At 43.9% G+C, this 27,275-nt stretch overlaps 1 protein-coding gene across 10 annotated transcripts in view; it reads left to right on the top strand.

Moving 5' to 3' along the window:
* CLIP1 (CAP-Gly domain containing linker protein 1) overlaps positions 1 to 27,275 on the top strand; it is a 771,076-nt gene that overhangs the window by 115,134 nt on the left and 628,667 nt on the right. For all 10 annotated transcript variants that reach the window (XM_078667570.1, XM_078667568.1, XM_078667562.1 and 7 more), the window contains one exon: positions 15,569 to 15,758. In XM_078667570.1, the coding sequence (XP_078523696.1) occupies positions 15,665 to 15,758 (94 nt within the window). In that variant the 5' untranslated portion in view covers positions 15,569 to 15,664. The remainder of the gene's footprint in view (positions 1 to 15,568; positions 15,759 to 27,275) is intronic.

Genomic DNA, 27,275 nt, shown 5'->3' with positions numbered 1-27,275 from the left:
AATGTTTGCAGCTGCCCAGGAAGAAGGGGTCAAGCACCCCGAAACGCGTTGGCGATAATAATGAAAATATGGAAGCATGAAAGCGGGCTGCATTTTGAAGCCGGATGGCCGAGCACTGTCGCGTGACCTCCCGCTGCTGAGAGCAATTTGGATGAAAAAAAAAAAATATATATATATATATATATATATATATATATATATATATATATATATATATATATATATATATATATATATATATATATATATATATATATATATATATATATATATATATATATATACAACAAACATGTCAATCTCTTGGCAACATTCAATTAGTTAATTAAGATATTCTCTGTCCCCTCCGTAAGTTTATTGACTTTGATTTTCTTTAGGAATGCAGATACACCTTCTCTACGTTGATTTGAGAGTTTGTAGCATAGAGGCTTGCATGATATGATCTGGAAATGATTGCATTCATTTTCTGTTTTGAGTGGAGGGTGCCTAATGTAACTTTGACTGCAGATGGAAATTAATTCTTCTTTTCAAAATGTCTGTAGCTTTTTCATGCTTTATTTGATGCAACCTTTTCGCTATTTGCTCTTGCACTCACCCTGGGCACTTTTGTTTATAATCTTTTTTTGTAGTTTAGATTTCTCAGTGTGTGAATGTGGGATACCTTTTTGGTGTGCCATTGTTAAGCTTTAAAATTGTATATTTTTATTTCTCAAGGTTTTCAAGTTTTCCATTATTACATTATTTTTAGAGGCTATTGAGTTTATAATAATTTCACATAATGTGACTTTTATGACAACCCTCAGGATTACCTATTAAGTTACAATGATGCAAGTTCTCCTTGAGAAATAGTTGAATTGCCTCCTTTAAGATATTTAACTCTGTGGGATCCAGGTTCAGATGGCAGATGTGATTTTTGACCAGTGGTGGACTGACTGTCAAATTCATAGAAACACGTATGATAATCCTTTCAAATGTTCGATCAGAGATATGCTGTACATGTAACAGCAGAACTGAGGTGTGCCTGTCTTGTTTGAGGTATCTGGTATGAGGACGAGCTTTTGGGAGACTGAAATATTAGCGTACTCTCATCCAGTGATTCAGGGATATTCCACTGTGTTGTTGCAAGTTGCAAACACTGTACTGTCGGAAAGTAAACCCTTGGGGGTGTACATATGATCGCTGTAGGTAATAGAACACTTAGGGAGGGGGGCCAAAGAATTATCCTAAGTAATGTTAGCTTTGTCAAAGAGAAAAGGGAAGCAAGCCAGCAGTAAAGCAATCTAACTAAAGTGAAATACTATTGTCGTGTAGTTCCTACCAATCTGTAGGATCTGCGCATTGTTTGGACAGCATAAACCAAGGGCTTGGTGTCTAGAGGCTTCTCCAACCAGTAGCTCATGAGCTACTGGTAGCTCTCCAACAACCTGTAAGTAGCTTTCCTGTGTGCAGCCCAGCATAGAAAATTAAAAACATTTGCTTGTTCGTATATTTGTATGCCATAATTGAAAAGTGTGTATTTGAGACGAAAATGTATGCATTTTCTGTACCCATAATTTCAAAAACCAATTTAAAGCGGACATTTGAATGATAAATCATACAGCATTGAAAGACTTATTACTAACATAATTCGCTTTGTGCTCGGGGCCATTGCAGCTGTGGCTGTTATGTATTACCCTTGTAGAGGTAATCCAAACCGACGAAGCCTTTTTTTCCATTACTGCTGGCAATCCTGTACTGAGGAGATCACGGCTGATAACCTTGCATAGGGGCCATTAATGTACTCTTGTCCTAAGTGTACCTCGCGAATCATTTTTGTAGCGCAGGATGATTTTGGTAGAACAAAAGTAGCTCTTATTAGTGGAAAGGTTGATGACCGATCCTTCCGGGTCAGGGCAGCCGAGCTTTGGAATTCCCTCCCAGTTGAACTGCGGCTATTAGACGATCTGTTAGCGTTTCGCAAAGCTTTGAAAACCTTTCTCTTTTAAATGTCCTCCTTGTTTTTATTTGTTGTGTTCTTGGTAGTTGTTGCACATCTCCTGCCATGCGCCAGGACGCCCCTTAGCTGGGGCAGCTGTGCGCAATACAAATGTGTGTAACATAACATAACATAACATGACCGCTTGTCTAGATTGTTTCTGGACACCCCACAGAATATGTTGGCCTATAGACCAGCTAGCACACAGTGCCACCGTAAACACCCCCCCCAACCTACGAGGGAGCGAATAGCTTTTGGCAACCACTGAACATGACAACCCTGATCCCTCAGGGATTGTGGAAACAGTACAGAACCTTTCGCTAAGTCACTCGTGCTCACTTGTTCTCAAAGATATATAGAGAGAATACACAGTGGGACGTTTTCAATAATATTTATTGAACCAATGTTATTCTTGCATGAAATACGTGTGCTGCAATAATTAGTAAATAGAAGCAGAAAAACGTAATTACAAGCATCAAAAGCAGAACTAGTAGGTAGAGTTCTACCATGGTACTAAAACAATGTATATATGAAGGCATATAAAACAAGGCAGTAATCGGGCATACTCCTACGATGCGGACCGGACTCTAAGTGTACCTAGAGTGTACCTAGAGTGTGTGTAGATGTAAAGCCAAGAATCTCCCCAAGGGACGATCCAACCCCAATACCTGATGGGATAGAGTGAAGGACCCTATCTTGGTCATGAACAGGACACCCCTCACAAGATGTCAGACTGCTGTGTGGTGATTTCTCAGCATTCAAGGACCTTGGTGTCAACGGAAGGGCCTTCTCGCCTAATCTATCGGGATGCCTATCTTTTATAATAGAAAGCAGCCTAGCGATGTGCATATAGGTTAGTGATGTTATGGATATGTAGATAGTCCTATCGCCCCATGGATGAAAATAGTGATGACATTTGTACATAGTGTGAAACGAGAACTTGCACTTGATGTTCAGGGCGTTGTGATAATGTGTGAAGCTAGATGTATAAACAAGTTTAGTTTCTGGGAAACTAATCCAACATAGTTGTGCACGCAAATATTTGCAAAAGGTCAAAGCTAAAAATGTATTTGCATGGACAATGTAAGAAATAAGCTGCAGCGCTACATGGGCCTAACTTGGGAATATAACACTATATTTTCATTTTCGAGATGATCAAAAAATAAAAAGACACCCACACTACAATCTTCCCTTTACATCCTATGGAGAAATGTCAGTTAGGAGAGATCATACAAAAGGTGGCTCTCAACTCGGCATCCTTGAAAATATATCCATTAACCAGCAGTAGAGGTGGCAGCCCATCAACAGTGATCTTTGCCTACTATTAAAGTTTAAGCAGGTTATTCTATCCAAAAACGCTCTTAGAAGTGACAGACAGCAGAGGGGCCATTGTTCTGGGATTGGATATGCATCACTTTCAATAGTTGAGTTGTAATCTCTGATACAAACTCATGGTAAATGGGGTATGGTGGGCTAAGTATCTAACCAGAAGTTGTGATTGGAAGAAATCAGTATGTTAGTAGGTGATAATGTTGCTTACAATGATAAAGGTGAAATTATAACATGCGTAAACCATGGTGAATTTGAGACTTATAACTATGATGTATGACATACAGTGGCAAGTAGGTTTTCGGACAGCAACCTAAGTCATGCAGAGAAGAGCAGGCTATATTCAAAAATTATGTGTGCATCTTAGATTTGTTAGCTATGCATGTTCCCAGATCAGCTGGCTTAGTAAACACGTAGCACTTCCCTTTGTGAGTGACTCTACAGTAGTCCCGTGCTATAAAGGAGTGTTGAATGCTGCCAGATTTTTACTTAAAACCATGAAGCCTTTCATTCTTAACAGTCTCTCTGGTAATGTCCTGTGAAGTATTCATTTTGTCCCCATCCCAGTTCAGCAATTTTATCCTACTCATATGGATGAGGATTTGTTCAATAGTTTGAAGATTAGCAGTCTTGGTGAGTCCAGGTTGTTGCTTCTTTTTGATGGGACATGATGGGCTTTCTCAGTTTCAAAGTCTCTGGTGAATGACAGCCCCAGAGTATTGGGGATACAATTTTCAAGGAAAGCGTTGCAAGCAGAGTTCCTGCTTTCTGCGCCCTCTAGAAGCCTAAAGATGCAGAGCAGCCTCGTCTGTTAAGATGTCCTTATTCAGTAAAATCACGCTGCAGTTGGGTGATGTTATTTGAAGACTTTTCAGTTGAAGATGCAGGTGATTGTTGATTTAAAAAAAAAACATATTTTATTTCCTTTTGCCTCAAACCCGTCCTTATTTTTTTTATCAAACCATTTTTATTGCAGAACCAATCACATAATATGTCAATCAGGAGAAGTAACATTAGTGTGGGATCCCCCCTCCCGTTATTATGTCCCCATCCATTGTACACAGCCTTTCAGCCCACAACCCGGAGGTCGGGCGGCAAAAATCACAAATTGGTGCAGTCCTCACAGTCGGCAGTCATTGTACGGTGCATGTGGGGAGATCCACAGTCTGCTTTTAATTTTTGACCCTACCCCCCCCCCCTCCCTGTAGTGTCTATAAATGAATATTTCAGCTTCACTACTGGTAAAAGATTCCCCCCGCGCCCTTCAGATCTTCCCCTCTCCCCCCAAGTGTCACCAATCGCTCCCGGTCCGGAATATGGGTCTGTGTGACTGCTAGCAGGAGGTCTTAATTGTCTACTGTGTGAGTGTGACTGGTGCTGGTGTTGTCATCACTTGATCGTTGGTGGCTTCAATTGTCGTGTCTCTTTCATCCTCCTCGTCATCTAATGTGCTATCTCGCAATGCTTGCACTAAGAGTTCCCATTCCATAGCCGCCTCCAAGGCCCGCTCGTCTGCTCTTCTACGTGCTAACTGGTACCTAATCGTGCTCTCGCCCGCCGCCCATTTCAAGAACTCAGCGAGCCATCTCCGATGTGTCGGGCCTGTTTTCGATTTCCACCCCTTTGTCAATTCCCGTTTGGCCAAGAGGAGGCCCATATCGATGAATCTACTCGACATCTTATTTTTGGGTGTGTGCGGAAACCAGTGTAAAATGCTGACGGCCGTAGTATATTGAAGGTCCCTGTCTGCAGCTTCGTTCAAGGTGTCGCCAATATCCCTCCAGTATTCCTGGCACTCTCTGAGCATGTGCGTCAAATCCGCTCCCAATGTATTACAGCGTGGGCAAGCGGCCTCCTCCGCCCCAAAGTATTTCTGTATTTTACTCGGAGTAAGATAGGCCCTGTGGAGAATATAAAAGTGGATTAGCTGGAAACGTGCGTTCCTCGTGCTCTTCCTAGCCCGTCCCACCAGTTGCATCGACGTGGTGTCAGGGATCTCCATCTGTAGGTCCAATTCCCATTTGGCCTTCAGAGTAGTCAGCGGTTGCAGTGTTTCCCTCAGCATTCTCGAGTATAGGCACGTGACCGCCTTATAGGTGCCTGCCGACATCATAGTGTACTGGCAGGTCTGGGCCGTCGGCGGCTCCTCAAGCCCCATACCCCAGTGCCCCTGTATGGCTCGCACTACTGCCGCATGCAATAAGTAGTCGCCTCGTGGGAGGCTCAAACCCGTCCTTATACTTACATTTCAGTAAAGTACAGGGCTTTCCTTTGCTTTGCTATCTTGTCTGATACATAGTTGTTCCTAAGCCCCCCGCCCCCCTTCCCTATTGCTGGCGTCCTCATATCAGGGTACACAAATTCAAACCTGCTCCCCAACTCCCCCCACTTCCTCCTCCGTTGCCCCCTCCCACACTGCAGACCATCAAATTAGAAGTTTTTTCTCTGTTGCATGTCACTTTCCCTCGCTATTCACGGGATTACACTGTAGTCTTAATTTTCACATATCCTTATTTTATCTTGCTCAGGTCGCCTTGCTAATCTTATAAATTACTCTCCCTGGGTTCCGGCTCTGGGGCAGCTTCTGGGTCCGGTCTCTGGGGGCTCCCCTGTCTAGAAGCCACTGTTGGGGTAGTATTGCTGGATCCCTGGCCATCGCGTTTCATCTCTTCCACTAGTGCATCCCATGCCTGGGCCCTCTCAATTCTGCCTAAATTTCATCTTGCGTTCCTCATCCGAACTCTACTCTCGCAGCTTGCTCAATTCTCTAGTTCTCATTTCCACCTAGTGATGCTAGGGCCATTCGGTGCTTTCCACCTACTGGTAATTTCCGTCTTGGCTAGAATGAAGGCCAGGTCCTGGAACTGAGCAGTGACTTTGGTCTTGACCGTATGGGGAAACAGATTGAGCAAGCAGTGTGCCGGCATACACAGCACCACCCCATCAGTGATTCAGGCCGCTTCGGTAGTCACCTCCTGCCAATATTGCGGCAGCTGCACATCATATGGATAAAATTTGCTCCTACTGCCCTGCATCTAGGACACTGTGTCTTTCCTGTGGAAGTATCTATTTATTTGTTCTGGGTTAAGATATGCTCAGTGTAACGTGTAAAAGCTTATTCGTCTAAACCGTGTGTTTCTGGACATCTTCGGTGCCCTTAGCAATATGTTTTCCAAATCCTTATCCTCAAGGGGGTGTCCTAGATCCTCCTCACAGCGGTTCCGTATCTCCTCTAGCGGCTTAGCAGAATCTCTCCCTATCGTCCTGTAGAAGCATGAAACTGCCTTTATAACCCCCCCCGGCTATTCCAATGTATTCACATATAGCGTGTTGCAGTGGTTCTGTAGTGCCCATCTGCCAGTGCCATCGCATCGCCCCCTTGACCGCTCCGCACAGCAAGAAATGGCCCTGCGGGATTTCTTAGTCCTTAGTGAATTCGTCGAATGGGAGCAGTTCCCCATTTCTGTTCAGATCTCCTATCTTTGTCGCCCCCACATGGGCCCAATCATCTAGGCCTCCCCATTGTCTCCGTGTGGCAGTGTCCTGACTATCACTAATGGCAGCTGCGGTGAGTATGTATGTTTTGACTGGGTCTTGTGGAGGCATCTGCTCCAACATTTCTGTATTACTCTATGCTCGTTTGTATGCATGTGTTGTGGCTTTGCAGCCCTCACTAGGGTTCGGAGTAGTTCATCCCTCCCCGGAGCAAAGGGGGGCACCCCCCATCTGGGTCGTTCCTCCCCGCTATCTATTGAGTCTCTGCAGCTGTCCTGGTAAATAGTACACTTTGAAATCCGGGGTTGTTCGCCCTCCGTCTGTCGATTGACGTTTTAATATGGCTAGGGCCACTCGTTGTTACCCAGGCCCTCATATGAAGGCCGAGAGGCATGCATCTACCTCTTGGAACCACACCCTGGGGATCCACACGGGGAGCGTGGCAAAATAGTACAGCAGTTTGGGAGGGGCCACCATTTTTAATAAGTCAATCCTTCCAGCTACCGAGATGGGAAGTTTCCCCCCAGAAACTAGCCAGTTGAGCACTCCTACTCCCTGGATCAGTTGGTTATGAGGATCCTTTTTGCCTACTAGCGCTCTGAGACCTTCGGGTGATTTATGCGCGATACAAATGAAATGAAAAGGAAATGGAAATGGAAACCCATCTGTCTTTTAGGGCCCTCAAAGCTCCTCCCAGATTTCCTTCCTGCACATCCTGGAGCGAGTGAAAAATCTTTACTCCCAAGTATCTGAAACATCGTGGCTCCCATCTCCGGTCCCCCAACCCCTCGGGCGGCTGTCAGTCCGTTATCATGGGGAACAGCCGGGATTTTTGCCAGTTTACTCTTAGGCCAGAGAGAACCCCAAACTCTTCCATCATATTCCTGGCCCCCTGCAAGTCCTCCCCGAGTAATTGTCCCCCCAGTCGTAGTCCCCTGTATCTGGTGCCTATCCATGCCACACAGGCCAGCGGTTCTACTGCCAGAGCAAACAGCAGGGGGTAGAGGGGGCACCCCTGACGAGTGCCCCTCTCCACCCGGTACTGCTTCGAGATCGTGCGGCCCGTGCGCACCCTAGCCGTTGGGTCAGTGTACAGTAATTTCACCCAGCGTATGAATCCCTGACCCTGTCCCATCTTTGTTAACACAGCTTAGAGAAATCCCCGCTCCAGGTTGTCAAAGGCCTTCTCTATGTCTATGGTGAATATCACACCCTCCCGTCTTGCGCTGCTGCCCGATTCCAGGATAGAGAGGAGTCTCCTTATGTTCAGAATCGTGTTTCTGCCTGGAATGAAGGCCTCCTGGTCCGGGTGGACAAGAGAGGTCATATATGGGAGCAGCCTGAATGCCAGAAGTTTACTTAGGATTTTGAAATCGAGATTGAGCATTGACAAGGGCCTGTATGCTGTGCAGTCAAGGCGGGACTTGTCTGGTTTAAGCAGCGGGATCACCACTGCTTCTCAGGTAGTCTGCGGCAGGGTACCCTATTCCTCAGCCGCTGCATATAATTCCACTAATTTGGGAGCAAGCTCCTCTACATAGGTGGCGTAGAATTCTGTGGGTAGGCCATCTGTGCCTGTGGTTTTACCTTTCGCCAGGCCCTTAATAGCTACCCTAATCTCGTGCTCTGTAATGTCAGCTACCAGTTTTTCGGAGTCTTCCTCAGTTATCATGTGAAGGGGAATCCCCTCAAGGTAATCTTGTATCACCTCATCCCCTCGGGCCCAGAGCTCTTATACAGCTGTTTATAGTAGCCTAGGAACCTAGTATTTATTTCCATCTGTTTGTAACATGGGCGGCCGTCTGTGTCAGATAACTCTATGATGTTATTCCCTTTGTAGGAAGGGTAGGCCAGCAGTCTGCCCGCCGTGTCCCCCTCCTCATGGGTCGGATCCATGTAGTTTTTATAATCAAATCATCTAAGGCGCTCCTCCTGAGCTGCTACTTCCTCCTTTGCCTCCAGGAGCTCCTGTCGGAGCGCGGATGCTCGGGCGTCTCATCTCCAGCATCCTCGATGTGCAATCTGCTTTTTCTATGTCCGTAGTTAATGTCCACCATACCCCAATTGATGTTGCCAAACACCTTCCCCTTATGGCAGCCTTGAAGGCCTCCCGTTCCGTCAGTCTAGAGTCCGTGGAGTGGGCGTTGTCATCAAAGTAGGAGATAATGTGTTTCCTGAGCTAGTGGTGGAATACTTGGTCCTGAAGCGCCTCTGGCTTGAGGCACCATGTAGGGATGGGCTGGAGTTGTGCTCCCCACTGCATCCTTATGAGGACGGGATTATGGTCTGATATCGTGTGTGTCAGATACTCTGCTCCTCGCATCATTGCATGCATGTCTGAAGAACAAAGGAATGTATCCAGTCGTACATGGAGTTTGTGCTCATGTGAGAGGTGAGAGGATTCTCTATCTAGTGGGTGTGTGCATCTCCAGGTGTCCACTAGTTCCCACCAGGTCTGCCAGTCCCGAAAGCCCCTGGCTACCCTATACACGGGGGAATCACGGAGCGGAGGGTGAGATCAGTCAAGGTCCGGGTCCGCCACACAGTTAAAGTCTCCCCCCACAATAACTGAGCTGGTCATATTAGGTGCCAAGATCCCAGTCATCTTTCTCCAGGAAGAACGTCTTGTCGTTGTGTCCTATCTGTTGGAAAGGGGCCCCCGCCCTTATCCAGACTAACACCCCCCGCGCGAATGCTGAGAAAGAGGTGTAATAGGACTGACCCCTCCATCTCCGGTGTAGTGCAGCCCCTTCTGAAGCCAGAGTATGTGTATCCTGTAGTATGGTGATATGCACCCCGCATCTATTAAGGTTGTACGTTATTCTATCCTTCATCTTTGTTCATTTTCCTTGCCCCCCCCCCGACCCCCTCCCCCCCCCTCGACCCCCATTCCGGAATCCCCTAGCAGATAGCTTTGGCGGGTATAATCATTACTAGCTGTCCCTATCTTTATTTCTGATGGCCTGCAGTGTCCCCAACTTATAACTTTGAAAAAAAAAACTTCCCAGTACAAGCGAGGTTCTCTCCCCCATCCAAACTATGCACTTGTGTGCAACTGTGGAAAGTGTCCAGAGTTCAGGTAGTGATGGGTCAGATGGATGCAGATGATTGTTGTTATCCTTTAGTTTGAGGATTCTAGTTTTATATTCAGTGGTCCAGTGTCAACTTCTTGAAATCTTTTCTCATGTCAGCTATTACTCTTTACAGTTGATCATTGTTTGTTTTAGTATTTTGTGCTATTCGGTGAACAGCATTTAACTTTTTTAGAATAATGTCTAAACGTGGGTTGTGATATGCTTTTTCTTTTATTGCTGAGTCGTGAATGGTGACGTAGGATTGGGAGGATTTTGCTTGGTTTTCTTAAGCCCAGTCTTTGTTTAATATGCCTTTAGCATCTTTCTTGTCCGTCATTTTGGAGAATAGGATCACTTGGTTTCTTCAGGGAGAAGGACCCTAGACTAGTCATAGACAGTGCATCTGTCTTGCTGCAGGTTAATATTAATTGATTCGTGTCTGCTTGCACCTATTTTGCCTTGTTTCATTTATTGCAGTGGCTATATTGAATTTATTGCTGTATCTTTATTGTTTTATTTGTAGTAAACAACTGGGGCAATGGCAAGGTTAATGTTTTATTTATCTAGACAGCGTGAAATTATTATTATTATTGTTTATTATTGTTGTTATTATATTTATTAAACACCCACCTAAGCATCTTAGCGCTAGGAACAGTAAAAAAAGAAAGAATTTAACACATCACAAACCTGTAACAATTCCAATGGGCATTTGTTCGTCTAATTTGAGTCCAGAAATGAATGTAGTGCCTTTCTAAACGTAGCAAAGCTCTGAATTGTATAAATATACAGAGGAAGTCCATTCTCGAAGCTAGGGCCTAGTCACTGGAAGCTCTCTCCTCTTGCATTTGCCTTTTCCCTCACAGGCATTTTAATCAAGAGAGCAGCATTTGAGTGCAAGGGCCTAACCGGATGGTGGAGGATAACCATCTCCATGAGAAAATGAGGCCAGTTTTATAATAAGTTCTGTGAACTTGGCCAGCTGCCTTAAACATCACCTTTTTGCCTATGGTCAGCCAGGTTAGATGGTGTCTGGCATGTGAGACGTGATCTACTTTTCTTAGTCCCATCATTATTCTCACTGCTATGTTTTGCAGACGGTGTAACTTTGCAATAGAGTAGTTAGGTATGCCCACGTTGATTGCAGTAGGCCAGATTAGAGAAGCCACATGCCCCAGTCACTTGGCCAAACATCTCCAGAGGCAGGAGAAGATGTTGACCAGGCCTTCTGTATTTGATGAACACATTATAGTAGATGGTGGAACAACACTCCCAGGTTTTTTATTGTGGTGATTGGAGTAGTAGGTGTCCCCAGTTGCTTTGGCCAAAAATGTTATGCATTTTACAAGTGTTTTGCATGTTTTTTGTTAAAAGAAAATTAATATGACCCATTAGAACAGTATACCTTTGTATTTTTAATATGTTGCAGTCTTATGTTTTTTTAAATTTATAACATTATTAATAAAATATACATATATTTAAGGGAAATCTAACATATATGTCTACAATAGTCAATGTAAAATGAGTTTTTTTATAAGAAACCCGTGCACTGCTGTTAATAGATTCTACAGTAGTTTTTCCAAGGTATTAGGTGCTCTAAGGTGTCGCCCAACACCCTGGGCGATATGAAAACAATCGTGGAGAATGTGCAATCAAAAGAACTTTGATGACATCCCTTAGGCACTCAAAACAGGTGAAATCCTCCAACAAATTCAATGGGAAATAAGTTCTTTCAACTGAGTTTAATTTTCATTTTTCATTTTTCAGTTTTTCATTATTTTCATTTCAAAAGAAAATATCCACTGCCAAATGCATATTAATATTCAAAATCCATATTAGACGGAGCGCAAGTTAAAAACCCGTGTCAACGAACACAAATCGAACATTCGAACTAAAAATCTTAAATCGTCCATAGCATCACACTTTTTGGACTCTAACCATACCATAGCCCAACTGAAATTCATGGCACTGGAAATTGTCCCTAAATCGGAAGGAAGAGACAACAACAGGGCATTGCTACAAAGAGAAAACTTTTGGATTTACAAATTAAATTCGATCAAGCCCTTCGGTTTAAATGAACGGATCGAATTTTCGTGTTATTTGTAACAATGTTTACTGTATATAATGCACCATGTGGGTGCATCTGTTCTGATCCCAAATCCACAGTGTGGTTTCATCACAGACGTTTGTCAATTTACCATTTTACTAATTTACTATTTTACTAATTCAGTTTAGCCAGTTTTTTATTTTATTTTATTTTATTTTATACATTGTTTAGGCGCATCTCACTGTGTTCTTTATTGTTCGACATGTTTACCATTAGTCCACTTTCTGTTTTCATTAGTCGCGATCACGTGCCCTAGCACTAACCACTCACGGCCATTTATTTACTTTCACCGCATTTCCGGACTAACACGCCGATCTGCGGTCAGCGTTTCCAGAAACGCTGTGAACCCTGCTAGAAAAGTAAGTTTTGCACGCCACTTTAGAATTTCTGCATTGCTAGTATAGCACGCCTTTACCTTTGGGGTTTCACTTTCTCCGTATTGAGTAGTATTTCAAGTTAGTTCCATTACAAGCCACCGGTGAACCACGTTATTTTAACGCTCTGCCGAACTCACCCATTAGTTACCCTCAGATCTAGCATCGCGTAGCTGACACCATTTCTTTCACGTTACCTGGTGAACACCTGGAAATAAGGTTTTATCTTCACTATCACTATCATTTTACAATCACCGTTTTTTAATCTCAATTGACAATCAATTACCACCATATGACAGATATGTTCGTCTTTTGTTTGTATAGGCTCCCCGATGAAGGGCTGTTTGCCCGAAATGCATTGGAGCAGCAACATTAATATGGATTTTGAATATTAATATGCATTTGGCAGTGGATATTTTCTTTTGAAATGAAAATAATGAAAAACTGAAAAATGAAAAATGAAAATTAAACTCAGTTGAAAGAACTTATTTCCCATTGAATTTGTTGGAGGATTTCACCTGTTTTGAGTGCCTAAGGGATGTCATCAAAGTTCTTTTGATTGCACATTCTCCACGATTACAATAGTCAATGTATCATTAATGAGTTATAAAATATATTTTCCTATATTTGTATGCCACAAATAAACATCAAGCACTGATAACGACAAACAGTGTGGCTTTAATGTTGAAGTGCCTACAAACAGAAGTAAGCACAAGTGCACATTTGTGAATTCCTGTTTTTGTATGCACTAGCCTATTTGGCCAGACATTTGAAGTGCTCCGTGGATCTTAATTTTACAGAAAAACAAAAGCAGAGTTATATTGAAGGTCCCCTTGTCTTATTTTTTAGTCCTGTTTTTTTTCTATGTGAAAATGTCTAAGGGTGAGAGAACCTTCATACATCGTGGGATATTGTGTGTTTATTAAAAATTAAAAAAGCTTATTTGGTGGAGGAAAATGGATTTACTGATCATACTTTTTAGATGTAAACTAGTCCTTCATACATTGCAATCGTAGGATGGCATGTGGTGAGTGAGAGTATAATCATTTCTGGGGCAAAGCTAAAAGCCACTCATGCCATATGTATGTTAAAGTATTGGTACCATACTTCTGCTGACACCTTCTCTCTCAATAAAACCAAATCAGAGAAAGTACTTTATGAACCATTCAGGGGGCTTAAATAGTTCTAGAGTGAAGGCATGCAATTTGAAGACGTATATTGAATGGATTGCCATGTTTTTGCAATGGAAATCGGTTGAAATGTGAAAGATGTGCCTAAAGTTCCCTTTTAGTTATTGGTGTTAGTGCCTTTTATTTACAAGACCTTCGTAACACTGGTCTACTTTTCCTGTTATTCTTGTACATAAACCGCTTCCTTAGCTTTCTCTCGCCCCATACACTTTTAGTTGCTCGAGGCACGTTGTGGAGAAGTTGTTGGCTTGGTTTTAAGACCATTGCTTGAATGTGACATCTGTGACCTTCAGCTCGCACATTAACACTGCGGCTTTCAGACTTGGCCACAAGGCATACTACTCGATACTACCTCTTCTGTTTCCAAGCGCATTGAGATACATGGATTCTGCCTGGCAGTGCATTAATAATGCATGAAGAATTCAATTACATTTGTAAATAGAATGCCTTCGTCTTGCACACTGTCACACTTCCAGTTAAAATGCCAGAGAAAAGAAACATTCATTTTGTTTAGCATTGCTTTAATACGGTATTGATGAGCATTGCAGTACAGTAGCTATTGTAATTACTTGTTCGTTGTTTTTACTTAAGGTGTCAGCGGGCTGGAATGCATTTTAAACTCAGTTATAAGTTTGGCTCTGTATCATAGTGGCTTGGTAATAACAAATCGGTGCCTTACCATTAGAGTTTCCATTCAGTGCTGTGGAATCTGGTTCTGGATCCCTGAGCATTTGGGCTTCCAACGATTGGTAACCAGGCCTGTGATCCACTGCAGATTTTCACAGTAACCACCAACTGTATAGAGGATAACTACTGCGATTTCTCGTAGGTAAATGTATCTCGTGGCTATCCTGAAAATGTGCCATGGATCTGTTTCTCATGAGACAATGTTGGGCACCCTTCTTCCAACCGCTACAGCATACGGAAGAGCTCATGCTGATTGGCCCATACTGATGTGAGCCTTGCAGATGTCTTTCTTTTGTCTAGTTTTTCATTGTGAAGTAAAGACGAGTTGAAAAGTGGCCAGTACCTGATCAACGTGAAACGGCCATCTTGGGTCTACCACTTGGAAATGGGAACCAAGCCTGCAGAAGCAACCATGACCTGTGCTGGCCACAGTGACCGTGACCTACTGAGAGCAGTCATATCAAGCAGAGTACAGCAGCACAACTCTTAGAGGAGAGTTCTACAGTTTTAAGCATATTCATTAAAAAGTATAATAGGTTCACCATTCAAAGTGAATGATGGATCTTTACAAAAAAAAGTCACTGCTCTTGAAAAGGGACATCCAGCTGCCCTCCAACTCCTGGGTAGATTACTTCATTAGAATCCAGGAAGTAACCTGCATGTACAATTAGGGGCTTGCTCTGGTACCTCCTTAGTCCGTGTTTGTGTCTGGAAGTTTGACCGTGTCCCTGCTTATACATAGAGGCGGATTTGCTCATTTTAGACCTTTAAAGACCACTTTAGGTATTGTTTGCTGTTTATACAGTAAATCTAAATGACGTAACATGTCCACGATCCAGCCCGTAGTCCTAGGTACCCTTCAAGCTCTAGGAAGTATTTCTGGACCCTGGCATCTCCTGGGACCGAGAGCCAGTCCATGCTAATATTCTGTGACATGTATGAATATGGTCCCCTTCCCCTAATCCCCCCCGCTTTCGCTGGTTTTAATTGAACTGCAAACGTCTCCCTACTTTGGTCCCTCCTCCGTTTTCTCAAATATTGCTCTCAATCATTATACATGCGCTGAACCCCCATGCACTGACATGAGCCCGTCACAAAACACTAGGATAACATTTGTAATAAGAGTCTTGTAAGTGAGTGGCTTGCCTCATATTTTTCAACTTTTTAGCATTGTTCAGAAACGAGATAAACTGTTGTATGCCTTTTGAGAGTCTGCCCTTGTAGTTTTGCCCTCTGTTAATTTTGATGTGCCGCTTCTATTTCTGTCATAAAAACTAGTTTTAGAAAATGGATGGTTATTTTTAAGTAACTTGTGTTCTTTGTCTATGTTTATTTTGTAGGTTCCACTTTGGCTTCGAATAGCAAGACAAACTGTACCATCAATGGTTTGAAAAACATAGTTACCGCTGTCGAAATAAGCAAACATCTATAAAAAGATGAGTACGGTAAAACAAAGTGGAATTAAGGCTCCTTCGAAAATAGGCAAGCCTGCAATACCAGCCCCCAAAGCAACTGCAGCGGTTACTAGTGGTAAGAGACTTGCGTGTGCTTTCTTTTGGTTTCTTACCTAACGTCTTAAAGTAGAACAGTGCCAGACATTTTATGAAACACATTTATTTGCTGTGTTGTTTTCGGATCATCTTTGTTTCCTTATTAATACTGTTCTGTTTCATTTACCAATTTGAAATTGATGAGGCGTGCTTCTTTTTCAGTCTGACCAGTACACAGGTATTGAGCAATCTTGACCCAAGATGTCACATTATAAGTGTTTGTAATGTGTAGTTTGTTTTAGTGCACAAGACTCCAGGGATTTTCCTGCAATAAAGATATTTTTTACTGACATGGCTGATCTTCCCGCCAGTGGACTGTAAGCAACCTGCTATCAGTTGATCAGTTTTCCAGCACATTAGTTCACAAATAACGTCACTGCAAATTTTCCGAAATAACATGAAGGGATGCCTTGATTCTCTTGAAGGTACACATATGTATTGTCTATTTAATGCACTGTGCTTTGAGCTAGCAACAAAGGTAAGCAGCTAAAAATTAATTTGAATATTTCTGATAGAAATGTAAATCACAATGTAGCAACCTCTCCTAATATCAAAATACTGAAACACAAAACAGAATCCAAGCTCTTCCTAGATGGTGAGTATCAATAAGATACGAAGATTGGGGACCAGCACTTATTTTTCTTCATCAGATATTGATTGTGAGCAAAAGGAAGAAAAATGCAAATGGGAAAGGAGGAGGAAGATAGACGAACAGGCACAAAGGGAGATAGCAGGGAGCAGCAAGAGTGAGATAAAGGGACTGCATTGTGATGTAGTGAAGTACCACAGGAGCAGAGCTATGGGAACCAGCTGTGTTTCGTTTACAAATTAAGCTTATCCTAGGGGTCTACCTGATGTTCATATCTTCCTTAAACTGCGTTTCTCAGAGCAATTTGATACTAGGTCATTGTGTCCCAATCGACAAGTAAGATTCCAGACCTTTTTTGTTATTTAAGTTGTTTTGAACTTATCCGTAAATTGCTTTTTTTTTTTTCACAGCCTTGAGTATCTTGCATTTAACTATCGACTTTCTGATGAATGCTTCTACCTGCAAATTCCTCCTCTGTACAATAATCCCAGACTGGGTCTGGGAACTTCAAATTTCACAGCTCTCATGTCGCCAGTAGGGGTTGTGACCTTGGTATCGACGCGAAAGTGGGGTTAAATGATGTCATTGTTGCCATATAGCGCCCACCCTGGCATGGCAATGTCCGTTTCCTTTTTTGCTGCGTCTTTCCATTAATAGCGAATCTTCAGAGGCAGAAATGTTGCAGGAAAAGCGGAATGCCATAAACTCCAGTATGTTGTCTGAACCTTCCATAGTAAAAAAAATATGCCATCCATGCTCCTCATATCCATAGGCCGTTAGGAGCATATCAGGGCAATCTGCGTGAACTTTGATGAAACTCCGATCCAAGAGGCGCTGTGCCCGAGCACAAGTACTCAAGTTTGCCGTTGGCCCAAGTAGAGGATCGCATCCCAGGCGCCTACCCATGGAACATTCCTGGGCCTTCAACAGACCCATTAACAGTTCATAGTCCAGGGCAGCATGTGATGTATTGGAGAGGCAGACATCAAAGGCCCATTGAAAAGGGAACCTGAGGCAGTGGACCACAGGTTGCATGCAGGTAAAATAGGCATAACGGAAGGTCAGCTAATAGTCGATGTTAAGATCCTTTAATGACATTGAACAGGGTTTGGCCGCTCCTCAGATTGAGTAGCCATTGTGGAGCTACAGTAGAATTACAAGTATGCTGCAAATCAGCAGGAGCACCAGAGGAAACCTTCGGGAGGCGCTAGAAAAATAGAATGAATAAAAGCGGGTATTACTCCAAAAATAGTCTGGAAGGAGGTGACCAGTCCAGATCCCATAAGTTTAAGAAAGTGGGCAAGGCCCTCTGTATCAGACACATTAAATATTTGGTGAACTAATTGTCCAAAATGGAGTGAGAGATTCGTGTTTAGCAATGACTGAATCTCACTTGCGGTTCTTACTGCCTACAATACGAAGGTCACACAAGCTGATGTGAGAGCCACTTCTTGTTGAAACAATAGCGCTTTGAGTCTGCTTAGCTTATTGAAATCTGTTTTCAAAGTAGGAATAGAAGGCCAAAGCGAACTGTCTACAATCCCATGCCGGGTGGAAACAGGACATTGCTGCAACATTTAACTGTTACTATATAAAGGGATGCCTGCCCGCCAAGCTGCAGCTGTTGTGATTGTTTAAAATAAGATAATTGCAGTTAGAGAGCAAAGTCAGTGCGGGAATAATAGCTGGGAACGGGTCCCCTTAAAAAAAAAACAAGATAAATTAGGGGCCGCAAAGTTGCAGGCACTGTGAAGGTGTACTTGTTTACAGACTAGGTAATGTCCTACTGTAGAATCACAACCCTCCCCTGTAAGGAAAACCTCCCTATCTGCTCGCTGACACCGAAACGTGAAAGGCAGGAACCATAATTCATGAATATAGCTTTTGCTGAGGGGCTTATATCTACCAACTGGATAGTGTTTCATGCAGGCCATAAACTGGAAAAGAGAGATAGGCCGTGAAATAACCCCATGTATTAATCACACAGCTAAATCAGTCTCTGCCACAGAAAACAGTAACTGGTCTAGTTTTTCAATATGTAACATCATATATATGTTGCGTCTTTCATCAACATTAACTTTTGTATTTCTGTCAAATTAAATGGTAAAAATAATGCAGGTGCATTCAGATAATCCCATGGAACTTTACCACTTTTTAGTGTTTTCAAGGTCCAACCAAATTGCATTACAAAACGTAACTGATTTTGACCATGGTACAAAACAGACACTTCATGTTGAATAATGTCAATGACTGATGAGACTATGTTATCTAAAGTATATATACACGAGCAGACCGTGTATTAATGCTGTTATACACAACGGCAAGAACTTTTTCAGGCACACCGCAGCTTCCATCTGCATTAACTTCCAAAATTAATTATATGCCACATAAACAAAACGTTTTGTTTGCGGTGGACTTTTAACCTAAAAGAAAATCAGCAAGATCAATGTCACCAGATTATAGAAAAAGATGTTGTTTCACAGATGTCAACATGGCATGATCTAACCATTGTTGACATAATTTACCCACAGAATATTTGGTAACAGTAAGGGAATATGGAAAACGAGGATCAGGCCTACTTTTTGTAAACCCTTTTGTAGTATTCAAAAAGCGCAATTGACATGCATTAGAGTTCGTTGGCCACAATAACCATCCCAAAGGGTCAATATTGGAAGAGTTGAGTTTGCCATTCTGAAACATGACCGTTAATTCCTCAATTGTGTAGTTGGTGTATGTTTGCCACATGTCATAAGCAGCCAATGATGGAACAGAGAGATAATTTAGATTTTTAGCTGTGGCTAAACCAAAACAAGTAGTCTAATTCAAAAACAGGAGCTGAGACGGCACGAGACGCGCAATGCAATGATTCAGTACCCTGCACCTGCCAATCTTTGGTACCCCAAATGGATTTTAAATCAGCTTGTCCTTCCAGTAATTATAACCTTTCACAGACAAATCAGTTAAGAAAGGCCAAGAAGTAGACCAATTTTGTATGGGTCAGCCTAAATTTGGTTTTGGAGAGTATGTTCAATTTATAAAAATAGGACACATGGTCAGAAAGATTCTAACCGGTGAAATACACAAATTTACTCCGTTGGGTTTGTTAGCTCCCCGGCAACGGGGTTGGGCAATGTTCCCACTGGGTATAATAAAAAAATGGTCTTGGAGTATTAGTTTTGTGTAAAAAATGATGGTCATAATGTTGGAAACAGAACAAATAGTTGTAATTTGCAGAATTCAAATACAAATCTTCAGTTTCAAAAGCAGTATAATATTTTATATCTGAAAACAATGAATAAACAGCGTTAAAATCCCAGTCATCAGAATGTATTCCAGGCAAAACCCCATCTCCTAAAGAAACACAGAATAAGTATGGAATGTTGAAAGTCTCGGTCGGCCATGGATATCGAATGGTACTTAATCCCAAACTACACCATCTACAATTGGGAATGCTGAAATATTAACTAGGGCTTGATCTTGTTTCATCTTATGAGATAAAATGTGAGGGGCCAGAACTCCGTTAACCAAGTTCACAGCCGAGCGCTCGGGTAAGTAATGGCCATTAATCAACAGGAAAAATACAGTCACTAAGAGGAACACCATTGTCAGCACCATCCAGACGTATGTCCAGGGCAGGCCAGGTAAGTCTTTTTGAACCAGGAGAAGAAAAGACTGGTGTGTGTAGGGGGCTCTGCCACCCAGGATGACAAGGAAGACTGATCAGACGAAAAGCTAGTACAATCCATGTAGTAACCTCTAGACCCCGGCTGAAACAGTGGCTGTTCTTCATTGGAAGGTGAATGAATTGTACGTTCAAGAATGTTAATTATAACTTCAACTGGAGGAGAAGTATACTCACTATCCACAGTTGTGGATGTAGAAGGTAATACAGGCAACAAATCAATTGAATATTCCATCTCCCCCTCCATTTGTTGGGGAGATGTCAAGGAAACAGAAGCCACAATATGTAATTTACAAAATGAGTGGCACACCTCTTTTTATACAAAGTGTTTAGGGAAATGTTTTATATTTTTAATTTCTTAGAACACATGCGTGCAGCAAAAGTGGCACGTTTGTCCAAACACCGTGCCTCTAACTAAGCAACCTATCTAGAGTGGTGAGACCACTCAACCTTTGCGCACTGTTGCTCCTGGTCAATGGGTCAGACCAGACTCATCATTCAATTTTTACACAATTGTTGCCGTTTGCATTACATTGCCTGACAAGTTTGAATCCTGAATGTCTTAAAATATACTTATGTTTAAAAATTGGTTCCCATTTACAGGCCCCTGAGGAAGAGTCCTAAGGGACTCGAAATGCATCGGGCTATCACAAGGGCCACTACAACTGTATACTACTAAGAAAGATTATGTAGATCTTTTGTGAAATGTCATTGATTGTTTATATTACAGTTTATTGACACAAATAATTATTTTTGATGATTTCGCAGATTAAAAAGTTAATATTGACTCTGTTGTGTTGAGAGTTACATGACAAATTTTGAAAATAGTCCATGAATTTTGAAATTGTGTAAAAATTGAATGATGAGTCTGGTCTGACCCATTGACCAGGAGCAACAGTGCGCAAAGGTTGAGTGGTCTCACCACTCTAGATAGGTTGGGAAGGAAACAGAAGCCAACAGATTCAGTGAAATATCCCGGCATGGAATGCTTATAGGCATACTATTCAGCATCGGCCATATGGTGTCGCTTGACATGCTTTATTGAAATGTAATGATTTTATAGCAAGACAGGAGCCTAGCATTATGCATTAAACCTTTATTGCCACTTCCAGCAGCAACCTTAAAAGTATTCCAAACAGAACTTAACCCAACAGTGCAACCTCAGAGAATTGACATTCTCCTTGCGACCAGGTAGTGGAAGCAGAATCACAGTACGGGTGCCTTTCAAACCAAGGACTGTGACCGGTGCACGGTATGATGGACCAAATTCTTTTTTGTTCTCCACCGTCTCTCAGACCAGATCTCCAATTTTAGGAAGCCAGCCAGAAACCAGAATCAGCATTGATCCATGGAAGAGGACAAATGAGCTTTCGCTTGTGAATCACAAGCCTTTTGTAGATCCTGTAACATAACACAATGGTTATCTATGTCAAAGATTGCGCAGCCGCCACAACGTCTAGACCATCAAGGTCTGGGACAAACATTTTAATGCCAAAGAGCAAGTCGTATGGGGTCAGCCCACCCAGAGATCTTCTTGGGGGATTAAGTGCACGTTGAACTCCATATGGATGAGTTAACCAGCCCTGACCAGTACCCAATACTCTCGCTGTTAAGGATTGCTTTAAGTCACGGTTCATCCGCTCCACAACAGAATTGCCCTCAGACCGATATGAAGACGAGAATTGCACCTGCACCCCCAGAGACTTCATCGCATCACGGTAAGCCTTAGAGACCTTGGTCAGAATGGAATGTGGCACAGGCGGGAAACAGCCTTTACGACGCAACTTTTACAACGCAAACCATTACAACGCCTTGCGCTGGGGGGCGCTCTAGGATAGGGAATACGTTTAATTTACTGTCCAACACCTTCCCTAGTGTCCACAGGGACTGGAGTTGGAATAGTAAATTAAACTATTCACTATCCAGCACCCCAAAGCGCTATGCGTTGTAAAGGTATGCGATGTAAAAACCGCGTTGTAAAGGCATGCGATGTAAAAGTATGCGTTGTAACGTCATACATCCGGCACAGGCACATGTCCCTATAAAGACACGCAAATCTTTTATAACCGTTCGAGCGTCAGCACTACGTTGCGGTCAAACCCAAAGGAATCTAGTGCACGAATCCACTGCAACTAAGATATACTTAAAAGCCTTATCAGTAGTTAAGGTGCTCAAGATAAATACAACCAAACGGTTGATTTGAAATGTACAGTTGAGTGTGGGGTGGACGTGAAACTGTTGAAGGCTTAATCTGTTGACAAAAGTCACAGGAAAGAACATATTTACGTGCCTGTTGGTATAAACCACGCCACCAAAAATTTTGCTGTAAAAGGGGAATAGTCTCCGTCACATCGGCATGTGCAGAAGCAACCCCTTTTTGTGTGCGTCTATGATCAAAGAAAGTCTGCGGCCCTCGTTGGGAATCAGACAATCACCAACGGATGGAATAGTTGCAAATGGAATTTGATCAGACGACAAGTGGTATGTATAACATGATGGGAAACTCTGGGGAAACTCTGTTCCTACCTTTGTTGCAGCTATAGCCGAAAGAATATCATCCTCAGTTTTAGTAATAGACGTAGTGACTGCTGCTACTGAATAAGTGGCTACTGCAGATTTGGCTGCCTCATCAGCCAGTGAATTCCCAACAGTGTGTGCTCCCACACGTTTATGGCCCAATGTATGGAAAACATGTGTGACTGGCAAACGTTCCTTAAGAGCGGCCACTAGGGCCCAAAGCGTTTTATGCTTAATAGCATTGCCTTTAGAATCATGAAAATCATGTTGTATCCAGAAAAGCAAATTGTCATTGAAGAATTGTACACAGTAAAACGAATCACACACTACAAGTGTAAGAACATCAGGATCAGAAAATTCAAGAGCCAAAACCAAAGCATGTAGCTCCGCAGATTGAGCCATGCAATCTCCAAGAGCTTGTGTGTGCACCAAGGAGGATTTAAAATCCCCATCAACAATCCTACCTGCCATAATCGCGCAGACTGCAGAATAAGAATGTTTAGAACCAATTGCTGGCTGCGCTGATCCATCAGTGTAAATAATGCATTTGTACTGATCAAGAGGGACTAGTCATAAAGGAGGAGGATGAACATGTTCATATTGTAGAAACTCCTGTGTTTGCAAAGAAGGGTCAAAGATAAAGTTGACATCCGCTGATGTCACAGAACTAGCCATTGTATCCAACATGGATGCAAGACTTTGGAATTCGGGACACTAGCCTTCGTGATTGCTTCTAAAGCAGGTACAGGCGAGACCAGGAAAATGTGCGCTGAGCCAAAGAGCATTCTTTGAGAATAGGCATCTTAAAAATAATTCTGTAGAAGAGAAACACATCTCAGCTGGAGTATACAAATTTGATTTATAAGCAATGAGGACAGTGTCCCCTTCATTGAAAGTCAAGTAAGTGAACTCTAATGTTCCTGGTACAATCCTTATGACCAAATTAGTGGTATTATATCTTGGTAACAAGAATTGAGTTGCAAGCAGATCAGGTTGCAAAGACCTAAGTACTGCTTTATGTTCCGGAAGCCAACTGGAAGACGAAAGAGGGTTGTATAGTTCAAGTTCAAGTTCGGGCATTTGTATAGCGCACTACTCACCCAGAGGGTCTCAAGGCGCTAGGGGAAGGGGTTCATTATTTGTCGAATAGCCAGGTTTTAAGTTCTTTTCTGAAGGAGATGTGGTTCTGAGTAAGGCGGAGGTGAGTGGGGAGTGAGTTCCAGGTCTTGGCAGCCAGGAAGGAGAAGGATCTGCCACCCATGGTGGATTTTCGGATGCGCGGGCCTGCGGCGAGGGCTTGATTGGACGATCTCAGTTGGCGGGTGGGTTTGTAGAAGGACAGGCGGGTGTTGAGGCATTCGGGTCCTAGATTGTAGAGGGCCTTGTGTGCGTGGGTGAGAAGGCGGAAAGTAATTCTTTTGTTGACGGGAAGCCAGTGGAGGTCTTTTAGGTGTCCGGTGATGTGATCTTGGCGAGGGATGTCTAATATGAGTCTCGCAGACGCGTTTTGGATGCGCTGGAGTTTTTTCTGTAATTTTGCTGTGATTCCGGCGTATAGTGTGTTACCATAATCCAGTCGGCTCGTGACCAGTGCGTGGGTGACAGTCTTTCTTGTCTCGAGGGGGATCCAGCGGAAGATCTTTTTGAGAATGCGAAGTACGTTGAAGCAGGAGGACGAGACTGCGTTGACTTGTCTGGACATCGAGAGAGAGGAGTCTAGGATGAAGCCAAGGTTACGTGCATGGTCTGTGGGTGTGGGTGCTGTGCCCAGAGTGGAAGGCCACCAGGAGTTGTCCCAAGCTGAGGGGGAGGATCCTAGGATGAGCACCTCCGTTTTGTCTGAGTTGAGTTTTAGGCGGCTATGTTTCATCCACTCGGCTACTTCCTTCATGCCTTCGTGAAGATTGGTTTTGGCGGTGTTGGGGTCTTTGGTGAGGGAAAGGATTAACTGGGTGTCGTCGGCGTAAGAGATGATGTTGAGGTTGTGTTGACGCGCGATGGAGGCGAGAGGACTCATGTAGACGTTGAAGAGGGTGGGACTGAGTGAGGATCCTTGGGGTACACCGCAGATGACTTCGGTGGCCTCTGATCTAAAAGGGGGGAGGCGTACTCTTTGCGTTCTCCCAGCGAGGAATGAGATGATCCAGTCTAAGGCTTTTCCTTGTATGCCGATGTTGTTGAGGTGATGTATAAGGGTGCTGTGACAGACTGTGTCGAAGGCGGCTGATAGGTCGAGTAGGATGAGGGCCACTGTTTCTCCGTTGTCCAGGAGTGCTCGGATGTCGTCGGTCGCTGTAATGAGGGCGGTTTCAGTGCTATGTTTGGCTCGAAACCCGGATTGAGATGGATCAAGGGAGTTGTTGTATTCAAGGAAGGCGGCGAGCTGGCTGTTGACGGCTTTCTCGATGACTTTGGCCGGGAATGGGAGGAGGGATATTGGTCGGTAGTTTTTAAGTTCAGAGGGGTCTGCTGTGGGTTTTTTCAGAAGGGCTCTGAGTTCGGCGTGTTTCCAGCTTTCTGGAAAGGTGGCAGAGTTGAACGAGCAGTTGATGACGTCACGGAGATGGGGTGCGATGATGGAGTCAGCTTTGTTGAAGATGTGGTGGGGGCAGGGGTCGGTAGGTGAGCCAGAGTGGATTGAGTTCATGAGGCGAATGGTCTCTTCAGTGGTGATTGGGTTCCAGGCGCTGAGGTTGTTAGTTGGCGGAGTGGGATCTGAGGGGGGTGGGGAGGGTTGATCGCTGGGAGTATTCTCGAAGCTGTTGTGGATGTCGGCAATTTTGTTGTAGAAGAAGGAGGATAGCGCGTCGCAGAGGTCTTGGGAGGGGGTGATGTCGTTGGATGCTGCAGTGGGGTTGGTGAATTCTTTGACGATGTTGAAGAGTTCCTTGCTGTTATGGGTGTTGTTGTCGAGACGAATCTTGAATGCTGATTTCTTGGCGGATCGAATCAGTTGGTGGTGTTTGCGGGTGGCTGTCTTGAGGGAGGCCATGTTGTCGGAGGTTGGGTTTTTTCTCCATATCTTCTCCAGGGTGCGGCATAGCTTCTTGGATTTTTTAAGTTCGTCATTGAACCAGGGAGCCTTTTTGTTGGCTGATTTCATCTGGGGCTTTTTCAGGGGTGCTAATTCGTCAGCACTGTGGGTAATCCATTGCCTGAGGTTGGTGGCTGCTTTGTTTGGGTCCATTGAGAGGGTGGGAGGGTGTTGGTTGAGTGATGTGAGGAGTTGGTCGGAGGTGATTTTGTTCCAGTTTCTTCGAGGAATAGGTTGTGGACGGTTGTGGATCAGGGTGGTTTTGTAGCTGAAGTGAACACAGCTGTGGTCCGTCCAGTGGAGAGCTGTGGTGCGATCGAAGGAGATGTGATTGCAGGAGGTGAAGATAGGGTCGAGCGTGTGTCCGGCTACATGGGTGGGTGTGTCAACAAGTTGTTTGAGTCCGAGATTGGCCAGGTTGTCCAGAAGGGTGGTGGTGTTGCTGTCGTGTTTGTTTTCAAGGTGGTAGTTGAAGTCTCCTAAGAGAATGTAGTTCTCGGAGGCGAGGGCATGTGGGCTGACGAAGTCGGTGATGTCATCGCTGAATTGACTGCGGGTACCTGGAGGCCTATAGATGAGGGTGCCTCTAAGTGTGGTCCTAGGATCGGTGTGGATCTGAAAGTGGAGATGTTCGGCGGTTACAAGATTATCCTCGGAGGTGGTCGTGATTTTGATGGTGTTCTTGTGGATGATGGCGATGCCTCCTCCTGTTTGATTGGTGCGGTCTTTACGGGTAATCTTGTAAGCGTCCGGTATGGCTATGGCGATGTCAGGTGCTGATGTGTTCATCCATGTTTCTGTAAGGAAGGCGATGTCCGGTGACGTAGTGTCCAGTAGGTCCCAGAGTTCAGTTGCGTGTCTGTGGACCGAGCGGGTGTTAAGCAGGATGCACTTCAGGTGGTTAGAGTTGGAGCTGTGTGTGGAGGAAGTGGATTTGGTGAGGGTCCTGAAGCAGTTGAACTTGCAGGAGAGGCAGGCGAATGGGCCGTGGGTATGTCCTGGGGTGGCTTTGCAGCATTGTGGTGCGCGACCGGGGTTGAGGGCGAGGAGAGTTGTGGCATCATATGTGATTATAGTGGGCTGGGTACGGCGGGGACCAGGGGGTCTGGCGCTGGGCGCGGTCCAGGCGCGGACGGGCGCAGACGGGCTTACCTTTGGCGCGACCGCTGCGCGCATAAGCATCTGTCATAAATGGTTAGGGGAGGGGGAGGGGCGTGGGAGGGTCAGCTGGGAGGCGGGAGCGTGTTGTAGGGACGGGCTGGGAAACCACAAAATGGCAGCAACAGAAAACAAAAGTGAGCAGGGTGAGGTTGGGGCGAGCAGGGGGGCGCAATAACTAACAATTAAGTTCCCAGCAGCACTGATGAAACTGAAACGCTATGGAGGATAACAGAGCAGCGCTATGATCTAATCACAAACAAAGCACAATGCAGCGCTGTGATTTTAAGCACAATGAAAACTTGCCAAGCAGCGCTATGACTAGATCACGAAAAGCACAATGCGGCGCTATGAAATGAAATAATGAAGGATGCAAGTACAGAGCACAATCACGAAAAGCACAATGCGGCGCTATGAAATGAAATAATGAAGGATGCAAGTACAGAGCACAGGCAGCGTTTGAATAGCGCTACGATACCCAGGAGGAGTGAGGGGAGCGACCGCTTCTGCTCTGGTC

This window comes from Lissotriton helveticus, chromosome 11 (genome assembly GCF_964261635.1).
Source record: "Lissotriton helveticus chromosome 11, aLisHel1.1, whole genome shotgun sequence".
Taxonomy (NCBI): domain Eukaryota; kingdom Metazoa; phylum Chordata; class Amphibia; order Caudata; family Salamandridae; genus Lissotriton; species Lissotriton helveticus.
This window is presented reverse-complemented; position numbering and strand designations above follow the sequence as displayed.